Source organism: Notolepis coatsorum (assembly GCF_963971535.1).
Source record: "Notolepis coatsorum genome assembly, chromosome: 12".
NCBI lineage: Eukaryota > Metazoa > Chordata > Actinopteri > Aulopiformes > Paralepididae > Notolepis > Notolepis coatsorum.
The window spans coordinates 34454948-34467653 of NC_140176.1; the positions used below are offsets into that span (position 1 = coordinate 34454948).

A 12706-nucleotide genomic window follows, 5' to 3' on the forward strand; every position below is an offset into this window, starting at 1 on the left:
CCTCATCTGCACCTTTGTTTACACTGATTATTTTAGTTACTTATATTGTTTTACACTGTTTATTTATTCTCATATTTCTATATTCAGATCTAGTTTTATTGCCTATATCTATGTCTTTCTACTATTACCCTGCCCATACCTGTACCTCCCCTCCCCCATGCTGCTATGACGCCTGAATTTCCCCCAAGGGGATCAATAAAGGAACATCTCATCTTATTTACAATGGCGGACAAGAGCCACTTCATCACCCCGGCGTTGCTATTGACAGCTCGGTGTACCGCCCCCGCTCTCTTTACCGACACCGTCTCCCTACTCCGGTGCTTCCGCGTACAACCCCCCCTCGCCGGTACCCTGGAGAGATCTGTGGAGCTCCATGGATAATTCATTTCTGCCTCTTATTGTATTCCCCGTTCCTCACTCAGCTGTTCCCTTGATCTCTCCGCTTCCTCTCCGCCCTCCCGATCAGTGTGTCCAATTATATCTATACGGCGACACATCTGGACCCCTCCGCTCTGCTGCTCCCCGGTGTCTGTCTGGAGGCCAGGACATGGATCTGTCTGCTGCCCGTCTGTGTCACGCGCTCGGAGCGCTCTATGCTGTCGTCTTTCCACGCCAGCAGATTAAATCATCTCAGATTACATATCAACATGCACTGCACTGTAACTGTAATGATTAGATTAGATTCAAATGTATTGTCATCATACAGTACATTACAAGTACAGTATAATGAAAATATGTTTGGCATCCAACCAGAGTGCAAATGTAACAGTGAAGTGCAATAGTAATATACAATGTACAGGTGATTAAACTGGGTATAAAATATATACATTAGTACTACTGAGTGGGTGGAACCGGTGACAAAATGGCGTCAATTTAGTTCATCCTGCAAGGCCTCCTCTTCACCGAGGCCTGAGCTACCTTCCCAGCCCACGTCCTTGGGGCGAATATGCAGCAGTGCATCTTGCTGAAGCCCCACTTTGCCGCTGGGCGCTGTTTGTATTTGTTCATCTCAATATTCAAAATGTCAAAGATCTCTCCACGGACCGCTTGGATCTCTCCACGGAACCCCCCCTCTCTCTCTCCTATTCGGCCTCCATGATGGAGAGGCACTACAGCTGACCTTTCGCCTGAGCGTCTGGCTGAGGACTCTATGAACGTCTTATTTAATCTCGTACATGATTCTGTCCGCACGCTATGGATCGTCGCTCTGTGTGACCTGTGGCTCCTCTGCCGCTCTCTCCTCCCCCGTGGACGCAGGCGGCTGGAGCGCCGCAGGCAGGGGGGCCGGGCGCTCATCCTATACACACAGATGACCCTATCAGCTCGACCGGTAGCCATGACATGTTCAAGTTCTCGGATGAGACAGTGCTAGTATACAGGATAAAAGGATTACCTTTTTCTCTCCGAAGTCTCATATCCTCCAGTCTGTGCTGCCAACCACTGGTCGCCAATAAGATCAGTATGTTGACCTGACAGGTTAACATTAAATGGTAAATGGTGCATTTATATAACAGCTTTTATCCAAAGCGCTTTACAATTTAGTTCCTCACATTCACCCATTCACTCACACATTCACATCAGAGGCAACCATGCAAGGTGACAATCTGCTCATCGGGAGCAGTTAGGGGTTAAGTGCCTTGCTCAAGGACACTTCGACACACTGCCCAGGAGGAGCGGGATTCAAACCGGGAACCTTCCGATTACCAGACAACCGCTCTACCTCCTGAGCCACTGTCGCTCCTAGTGATAGTAATGTGTTTTATTGGCGACCAGTGGTGGCAGCACAGAGCGTTCGTCGAGCTTTCCCAGAAAACCACAGAAGAAGGCACTATTACTGATTTGAAAGGAGACTTCGGAGAGAAAAGAGTAATTCTATACTGTATTTCAGCAGCAGCTTGTGTTTTCACCCCACCAGTCTTTGTCGAGTCGAGCTTTCTATTGATTCCTTCAAAAACACAATGTGAACTTGCAATAATTATTTGGGATGAGTTATTGACTTAACCTTCAGAATTTGTTATAGAGCTTTGTATACATTATACAAATAGAGCTCGTCAATAGAGCTACTGGCTTGTGCAGCAGTGTGATAATAATAACTATAATAATAACACTTGTTCCCAATGTTTCAAAAACATGGGATGTCATCTTTGATCCCAGATCTGTGGTGGATCGTAGCCCAGTCCTTATTCATGATTGTTCCCATCCAACTGGTGGACGCCTATAAATACTTGGGAGTCCGTTTCGAGCTGGAACGTACATGCAGATTCTGCGTATGCACTTTCTACGTAGGCTCAGGTCCTACAGTGCCAGCTGCAGCATCCTCCACCTGTTTTACTGTTCTACCATCCAGAGTGTTCTCCAGTACTGCATCATTGTCTGGTATAACAGCATCACGGTCCAGGCAAATTCTAGAGCGGTGAGCCTCCTTAAAACTGCCTCAAAGATAATCTGAAAATCCATTGACCAAACACGTCTGGACAGTTACACTACAAATATGTTGAGAATGGCCCAAAAGATCATTGAAGATGTATTGTATATGTATTACACACAGAATACTAGCTGTTACCCTCACATAGGAGCTTCAGATCACATGTATTACACACTGAATACTGCTGCTACCCTCACATAGGAGCTTCAGATCACATGTATTATACACAGAAAACTATCTTCTACCCTCACATAGACTCTTCAGATCACATTTATTACACACAGAATAGCAGCTGCTACCCTCACAGACTCTTCAGCTCACATATATTACACACAGAATACCAGCTGCTAGGAAGCAGAATGCGGCTGATCCGCTATGTCCACTCGGAAGTTTCCAATCGGGGTTTGCTATTGATACCTACGGGAAGTGGAATCCAATTTGCCTTTTTCCACTTGAAATTGAAGATGTGGAGGATGTGTATATCCCCACATTCATGATGATCGGAATGGGAGCGATCATTATCTGGATCTGGTTCTGCTTTAACTTAATTCGGAGAGACGTAAATCCTTTGGCGTTGGCGATAGCCAGGATCGAAGTCAACCAGATGGAACTTTATAAGAGACTCTCTGCCTACCACTCTGACGAACAATCGAGATCAAAGGCCATGCTGGGGATCACGCAGGAAATTAAGGACGTGATAAATTGTGTTTAAACCAAATTGGGGCATTTTGGAAGCATTTTGGCCACTGCTGCCTGATGCCCCCCCCCCCTCCGTCTGCTGCAGAGGGTGGAGTCAACAAGGTCATGTTGGGAGTAGAGGATGGTACACAGCGTACCGGGGACGATGGAGCCTCCCAAGGCCAGGCTTTGTCTGAAGGAGATAAGAGTGGCAGCGGCCCCCCCCACCCCCAATCCCACACCCAATTCCCCCTCCCACGTGTACGCAGTACGAGTGCTGGAGGGGTTGCCAAGTCCCACCCCTAATGACGGCATTGTAGTCAATCCCACATCCCGCCCCTTCCGGTTCTGCAACGGTGGATCTGACAATATTTCCTTCCTCCCTCCCGCCCCTCACCCCCCTCCCCTCAGGGTGCTCCGCGCTAAACACGGCAGCAGAATTAAATTTTTTATTTATTTATCCTTTATTTATCCAGGAATGTCCCATTGATATACAAGATCTCTTCTTCCAGGGAGTCCTGGCCAACACGGCACACAACAAGTTTTAACATAAAACAGGGCATTAAACAAAAAACATACAATTAAAATATAAATACAGAAGGCCATTTGTGCAGTGGCAAGGAGCATAATCAGATCAGCAATAGCATCAGGTAAAACAGTTACATGTTTCATAAAGGGCTAATCGTAGCATACCTTTAAAAGCATTCACAGTAGGAAGTGCCTCTAGACAAAGTTTTACTTGCAGCGTATTCCATAAAAAGGGAGCATAGTGGGAGAATGCAGCTTTACCAAGCTCTGACTGCATCAAAGGAACATTTAAAAGCATCCCATTTGCTGCTCGTCTGGTATTAAAAAAGCAAGTATAAAAGGACAGAAGTCTGGAGATATATAAGAATGGGAATGGGAATACACATACTTTATGTCTCAAGGCTAGTTAAACATGTCTCAACAAATGCGCATGTTTGTATTAATTAATGATTGTGTGCCATTATTACTATCAAATGTAATGATTGTGAAATATTACTGTAATGAGTTGTGTGTGTATGAATCAAGCATCCTTGACTCCAGGGACAACGATGGAAATAAGTCTCAGCTTTTCATTTCTATCCCTGACAAAGCAAATACTCATGTGATCTGTATATGTTTGTTGTCTAAATAAATACCTACCTACCCTCACATAGATCCCCCAAGTGCAAACAGAAAAGAGTATAAGCCTACTTAAGTAGGATAGAAACGTGGTCACAACGTAACACAGCAATATAAAAGGGCTGAGCAATACAAAATAACCTTGGACTTATGGGACTGTGCCACAGAAAAGATTAATGACCTCCATTGGGAGGGAAGGAAGGGCTTGCATTATGTCTTCTTTCTCATAATGCAGTATAAAATATACTTCTGTACAAACAGACAATATAGAATGATCTAATCTGATCTAATTTGATCTGTTGTGATTAGGGATGTTCGATATTGACTTTTTTACCGATATACCGATATTGTCCAACTCTTAATTTCCAATACGATATCAACCGATACCGATATATGCAGGGTTTCCCCCCCAAAAACGGAATAATTTCAGGTAATTAACATTACATATCTCTTGTTGTGGAATTAACACAACATTATGCATACTTTGACAATAAATAAAATAAGAATTTGTTCTTACTTGCTTGCCTGGGTAAATAAAGGTTAAATACATTTAAAGAAAAAAAAAAAAAAAATTAAAATATATAATATATATTTTTAAACCGATACCGATCATTTCTGATATTACATTTTAACACATTCAGCGCCGGGGATTAGTCTTATCCTCGTAGCTAGAGCGCCAGCTATCTAGAGCCTATTTTCACTGTGCGTGGTTTTAGCAGCCACTTCTCCCAAGCTAATCAGACCTGGGAGCAGTGTAGCTGGTTTGAGCAGCAACACCTCCCAAGCTAATCAGACCTGGGAGCAGTGTAGCTGGTTTGAGCAGCCACATCTCCCAAGCTAATCAGACCTGGGAGCAGTGTAGCTGGTTTGAGCAGCCACTTCTCACAAGCTAATCAGACCTGGGAGCAGTGTAGCTGTGCACCTGTTACACATTGAGGTAATCAGGGTGAATCGTCCATCCTCACACTGAGGAGAGCTTCACCTGTCACGACGATGATCCATCTGCTCTGGCTTGTACCATCTTGCCACCACTTCAATGAACCGCTCTGCTGTTTACATCATTCTACATCAGCCTGTGTGTCTGTGTCTCTGTGACTCTGTGTATCTGTGTCTCTGTGACTCTGTGTATCTGTGTCTCTGTGTCTCTGTGTCTCTGTGACTCTGTGTCTCTGTGTATCTGTGACTCTGTGTCTCTGTGTATCTGTGTCTCTGTGTATCTGTGTCTCTGTGTCTCTGTGACTCTGTGTCTCTGTGTCTCTGTGTCTCTGTGTCGGAGAGCCTGTAAAAAGACACTCAGGTGGCGTGTGGCAGGCGTGACTGCTACAATTATATATTATAGTCTCTCACATAAAACATGTCCTCTCTCTCTCCTCTCTCTCTCTCTCTCTCTCTCTCTCTCTCTCTCTCTCTCTCTCTCTCTCTCTCTCTCTCTCTCCCCCCTCTCCCTACAGAGAAGAGGAAAGCCAACCTCCTGGACAACCTGAACAACACCAACGGCACCATCATCGGCGTGACGTGCTGCATCGTGTTCCTGCTGCTCGTCGTGTCGGTCGTCGTGCAGATCAAGCAGCCGCGCAAGAAGTACATCCTGCGGCGGCAGGACTTTGACCCCACGCTGTTCCAGGAGGTGCTGGAGCCGCCGCACTACGAGCTCTGCACGCTGCGCAGCACCAGCACGGCGGCCGCCGCCTCGGCCGACCTGGTGGACCTGGCGGAGGACTTCGAGAACTACCACGCCCTGCGCCGCGGCTCCTCGCGCTGCGTCCACGACCACCACTGCGGCTCCACCTCCAACCCCGGCTCCGCCCACCACTTCTCCCAGCTGTCGCTGAGCGGCCGCGCGGGGAGCCGCGGGAACTTGAGTGTGCGCGACGCGGCCGCCGCCACCTCCCTGCTCGCCGACCTGCCGCCCCAGCAGCAGCAGCAGCAGTCCATGGCGGTCCGGCCGCTGCTGCCCACGGCGGGGAACCGGAGGAGCATCCTGGTGATGAAGCACAGCTACTCGCAGGAGGCCGAGCAGGGCTGCGACCTGGAGGACGAGCTGGACGACGTGCCCACCACCAGCCACCGGCTGTCGCGCCACGAGAAAGCAGTACAGCGGTCAGTATCCATAGATTTCTGATGAGCGACAGCCCTAGAGGGGTTGCCATGGGGATGTTGGGTGACATTTATTTTTTCGTCTTCCTCTTCTTTTCGTCGCTACGCCCCCCCCCCCCCCCCCTCCTGTCCTGTTGTTCTTCCTCCTCTCATTCTTGTTTTTCCTTGCTTCGTTGTTTTTCTTCAAAACGTTTGACGATGATTCCGTTTTTGTTTTTGTTTTTTAATCCTCCTCTTCCTATCATAAAGAACTTTTGCAAGGGCTATGTTATGATAGTAAAGAGTCCCAACCCCCCCCCCCCCCTCCCTCTGCATGCTCATCTTTTGAACACGACAACCCTCTCAGATCTCCCTGAACAGTGAATGATGAGTGTACAACTCTGAGTCATACTGTACGTCAAGGTTTCACCTACAGATAAACACAGACCTCCGTAGCTGATGTTAACTTGCAAATCAGTCTGTTTTTGGGCTGTTAACAAAAGGGCTTGTATCGGTGCCTGACATTGATAAAATAAAAAAAAACATTTAAAAAAAGAGATTATTGATTATTACTATTATTATTGATTATCGATATGAATGCGAAATATAGTAAAAATATATAATATTACAACTGTGATACTGAGAAATATGATTCCCGTTTGATATAATTCAACGTTTCTATTGTGTTACTTGCACCTTGACTGCTTGAGAAATAACTGTACATAATGTTTACAAGAGTACCACACGTGGAGGTAATACCGAATACTATTTCTGGAGAAAACACGTCCAAATATGTAACTTCCTCCCCGCATGCACTTTCTGTGTGACCTGTGTCGACGTCCATCTCCTACAAAGAAAAGGGGGAAAGTCTGCATGCGAGAGAGACTCTCTCTGGAGGGCTAACGATGCGCTAATGAAGTATTATAACTGTCATGTACCTCGTTGTTATGTCATCTGACCTCTGACCTCTCTATGCAAAAGGAGTTTTGATATTAAACAAAAGAGCCGTGACATTTCAGGTTCTGCCTCATTGGCTCTTTGACCAAACATGAATCAGAGTACAACACAACTAGGGTCTAAGAGACAGTCTGAAGGTAAGCACCCTTTAATCCAACGATCATCTCTGTGTCGTTGTGTAGTAGTCGTCATCACTTGCCCATGGAAGCCATTGTTACTTTTATGTTGTTTTTTTTTGTTTTTTCTTTATTCATTTTCCGTGATTTTTTGCTGTTTTTGTTTTGAAACTGTTTCATTTTCACCAAGATGGTCCTCTCTCCTTGCTTGCGGCCATCTTGCCTTCCTGGCGTGTTTTCTGTTCTCTCTCCGTGATGCTAAAGTCATGTTCTCTTTTCGCAGAGGAAAAGAGAACTTTAGTGTGTGTGTTCATTAGCATGTGACCTTTTCCAATCATTTCTTCCGTTGTACCCGTTGGCCAGTGAATATTGTGTCTAACATTTGCACTTTCCTCCTCTATTTAGGCCTATAGCTGTACCTGTATTGTTGTTATAGACAAGTTCAATCTTATTTGAAGCCCCAATCCGTGATTTTTTTTGGCCAATCGGCTGTATATAGATACATTCTTGAACAGTTTGATCTCTAGATCAGAGAAATACATTTTTGAAACTTTTTAAACCTTAGATTGGGAAATATACAGTGGGTCTGTTTTACCCCAGTGTTTTACAAACGTTACCAATGTTAAACAAACCTTTTACAGCCACAAAGTATAGCAAAAACAATTAAAACTCATATCTACATTTAGTCATCTAGCGTCAGCCCTTGTTTCAAGATTTCAAGTCAACTAGACAATGAAAACATACACTGCGATTCATTATTTTCGTTTACATTCGGATCACTGATTGGGCCTTTAAAGCACATAAAAGAAAATACGTACCATTAAACGAAACAGACACAATCCCGCTTGTTACTTCAAGTCACATCAATGGGATTTTGCACAGTAGTACATTAAACATTGCATCTCCACTAGTACATCAAACACATTTATATCTCGATCAATTGAAATGTGTCCAGATTTACTGGACCTGCACATACAGAGAGCCTCTATATCCTCTGCATGATTGAGCCGATGCCACTTGCATTCAATACACATACACGTTGTTTATGTCTGTGTTGAGTAAAACGTAATGTGCGTGCTCCACCATTATGCTTACGTAAGGCTGCTCATAAGCATAGCATAACGTTTGACGTAAACACATGGGACGTTATGAACCGCTGAGACGAACAACCGTAGAAGTCCGTTTTTTTTATCTTTTGTATTTGCTGTTGTGATCATAGGTGGCCTTAGCTATGTTTCACCCATTTCAACTGAAACGGGCCCCACTCGCTAGCAGGGCCCCCCGGGTTGACAAAGCAAACACACCCTGGATTGATAAAGCTAATGCGCGCACTGTGCCAATGTGGAGAGCTGATGCACGGTGGGAACAAAATCAAAACGGACTTATATGGTTTTTCCGCCTGAGCTCTTCGTTTGTATTTAGAATGAAATGATAATGTGTTGTTGTTGTTTTTCTAGACGGCTTATGGAAAGGTTTCAGTTTGTAGTGATGCATCGCCAAGCTCAAGAGGATTGTTGTTTATGGCAGCTTTATGCATGTATCATAATGGAGCGCTCACATCACAGGTGTTCCTCTCCCTCCTGTCTCTTAACGTGACAACTGTGCTGTGGTTCTGTGCGTGTGTGTTGCTCCGTCTGTCTGTGTCTGTCTGCTCATGTTCTACATTGTGTTCCATTGTTTCCATCGTGTAGACTTCTTGAGAATAGTGTGATCCTGGATCAGTTCGAACGGGCGTCAATCAAATATGAAAAGACGGAGCGGAGATTTACACCAGCTTGATGCTGATGATGATGATGATGATGAAGGAACACTTTGGCGGAAAAGGATACCGAATGTGTATTCATGTGCAAATATGAACGCAAGAGAACTAGATGGGAATGCCGTAGCTGGAATGCTGTGAGATGGCCATTGGTCTTTGACTGGAAAGGTTTTTCTAAACTTGAATTTCACCCCCTGATGCGGGTTTTATAGCCTCGCTGGAACGATATCAACCGTTAGGTCGGAAGTTATTCCTGAACTTAACATTTTGGACCTTAGTTGGAAAAATTGTCATAGAGACCCAGCGTTGATGGCGAGAATTCAAACGATCAAACATCTTTGATTTCTGAGCATGTATTTTGGGGAATTTGTAGCGTATTATGATTTATATATATAAAGGTCTTAATGCTTGCAGCTTTGTCAAATTTAGGGATGATGTATTTTATTAGCAACAATTGGAAATAAACTCAAATACTAACCCCCCCCCCCATTCAAATCTGATGACCATTAGTTTTTTGACTATACAAGATGCAGTTGTATGACATGTGCATGCGTTCTTAACTCTAACCCACTAACACCAGAACCCAGAACACACCCACTAACACCTAAATCACTTTGACTAGAGAAACAGGATAAATCATGGTGATGTTAATCCAATATTAATTGATTGCATGATAAATAATAAATGATTGAAAGCTTAGCTACATTAATAGTGCTATACTCATTACCACGTTCATTTTCACACAAAATGTCTTTGACAAGCATATTTATTTTTTACCAATGTTTTTCTTTTGACAAACGTATTTACTTGGAGTCTGTCTCTTAATCTCTTCTACTGTAGAAGCTTCAAATATTTGTACTAAAACAGACTTTTATACTAAGGTTAACTGGAAGAGGGAGAGTTTTTAAAGATACGCAACATATATTTCAGAGCTGGTTTTATTGATGCTTTGTAAAAATTACTAAATAAAGCGTAACCCCTTTTTCTTCGTTCTATCTAGTCATTTTAGTCAGTGTTCCCTCAATATCTCAGTGTGTCCTTGAGTCGTCCCTACCATATGTCACCTATCATCTGTCATATGCCATCATGTTAGGCCTTTACTAAACCGGTATAGGGTGGGTTTGGCCTTTACTAAACCGGTATAGGGTGGGTTTGGCCTTTACTGAACCGGTATAGGGTGGGTTTGGCCTTTACTAAACCGGTATAGGGTGGGTTTGGCCTTTACTAAACCGGTATAGGGTGGGTTTGGCCTTTACTGAACCGGTATAGGGTGGGTTTGGCCTTTACTAAACCGGTATAGGGTGGGTTTGGCCTTTACTAAACCGGTATAGGGTGGGTTTGGCCTTTACTGAACCGGTATAGGGTGGGTTTGGCCTTTACTGAACCGGTATACGGTGGGTTTGGCCTTTACTGAACTGTTATGGTGGGTTTGCCTTAAAAGCATAACTTGTCACACTCCACCACAAAAAAATAAAGCTGATTTATTCCGCCCATAATATCACACATATGCCAAAGATATAAACTATCTCATACAAAATAATTTGGTTTGAGTGTTATTGAGTGAAAGTGTTGGAATGTGTGACGTTAAGTGATAAATACAATGGAGTGAAGCAATGAAAATTTAAAAATATATATAAAGTGATGAATGGTTTCTGGGAAAACATATGAAAACGAACCTTGATCAAATAAAATGTATACAAATGTATATATGTTTTCATCATTTCACTCAGCTGTATTTAATACTTCCTGGAACATGTGATGTCATTCGTCGAATATCTGACATCATAATGACATCAGTGTTCCTTTAAGACAGGAAGTGAACAGTCTCCCACACCTATGCAGACGTTGCTGTGTCTATAGTGAGTACCTTCAGTACCAAGGAACGGGAGGGATGTGAATCAGTTCTGTGCACACTGACACAAACACAGTCGGGCTAGACAGACACCATCTCTGTCAGCGGATGATATCGACCGATACGCGACCGACGTATAGGTGGAGCCGATATGGCAGCGATAGAATTCCTCACAATAGAAAATGCAGAACCCTGAGGCATGTTCCAAATTTGTTCTAACAGAATGTGCCTATATTTTATATCTTTGTTTAAAAGATATATCCTAAATATATATATATATTATATACATGTTATCTTAAGCATAAGGCTAATTACTGCATTAGTGTGAGACAGATGTCATTTGTCTGGGGTTAAAGCAATAACGTTTTGCTGAAGTAATTCATCAAAAATAAACATATAAATGAGGAGTATTTCAAAGGAAATGTCTACTTTTCATACCGTTGATAATTTTTTTTTTCTTTTTAAACATCCCTGTAGAGAAAAAAAGTCTTTATTGGAACATATTGGTTATCAGACATTTAAGCTCCCAAATATCTGGATCGAAGCCAACAATCTCATACCAGTCTAAAACACATACAGTCTGACAAATACTCACCATACTTAAGACAAATGCACGACACGAACACCAGTTCTATTGGAGGCTACACAGTGCTCTCTCTCTCTCTCTCTCTCTCTCTCTCTCTCTCTCTCTCTCTCTCTCTCTCTCTCGCTCCTTTTTTTTATTTCCATTTCTCTTTTACAGTATGTGCTCTCTCTCCTCTTTCCATTCATCTCTTACAGTATGTGCTCTCTCTTTCTTTCTGTCTTATTTCTTTCTTTCTTCCTTTCCATTTATCTCTTACATTATGTGCTCTCTCTCTACCTCTCTCTCTCTCTCTCTCTCCGGTCTCTCTCCTCTCTCTCCCACCCCCCCCCCCTCTCTCTCTTTCTCTCTCTAATTATGAAATAAATAATCCCTTCTTTCTCTTTCTTTCTGTTTGTCTTTATCTCTTGCACTAACCGACACACACACACACACACACACACACACACACACACACACACACACACACACACACACACACACACACACACACACACACACACACACACACACACACACACACACACGCACACACACACACGCACATAAACTCATCTGGCCAGTATAGATGGAGGCAGACACCTCATTAATAAAGTCAGCGCCCGGACAGATTGAGTGGCGGTGCGGCCGGCAGGTGAACAGATGAGCAGGCTGTGCGGGCCCAGCTGGGACCTGAAGTAATAGTGTTTTTATTTCTCTGCAGATACTTCAGACAGATGCAACATCACTCCACTGCATCTTGCCAAGTTTGACAGCTTTACGGAACTAACCGTTTCTCTCCCCTTGTGCATCTCGGGGCGAACTGCTGCAGTTGATGGGGGCGACTTTACTGATGTAGAGTGTTGTTGTGAAGAGAAAAGAAATTGAATAATAATAATGATGATGGTAATAAAAAAAACAAGCTTTTGGTGTATGCGTCAAGTTTTTCTTCTTTGCTTTGGATTCCAGAGGTGATTATCCCCTTAATAACCTGTGCTCCACCAGTATGTCTGGAGTTGACAAGCCATGATTGGAACACTTTATCTTTTTCAGATTATGGACTGAAACTCTTACCTAAAATACCTTTAATGTACATTTTGATCGATGGAATGAAAATCAGATTCAAGTCATTTGT

The 12706-nt window shown here is 43.5% G+C and overlaps 1 protein-coding gene across 1 annotated transcript in view; it reads left to right on the plus strand.

Moving 5' to 3' along the window:
- LOC311237735 (neuropilin and tolloid-like protein 1) overlaps positions 1-12324 on the plus strand; it is a 265853-nt gene extending 253529 nt beyond the window's left edge. The window contains 3 exon segments of the mRNA XM_084325710.1: positions 5701-6349; positions 7345-7419; positions 12296-12324. Of these exon segments, the coding sequence (XP_084181836.1) occupies positions 5701-6349; positions 7345-7405 (710 nt within the window). The 3' untranslated portion in view covers positions 7406-7419; positions 12296-12324.
- Positions 12325-12706: the final 382 nt, after the last annotated feature.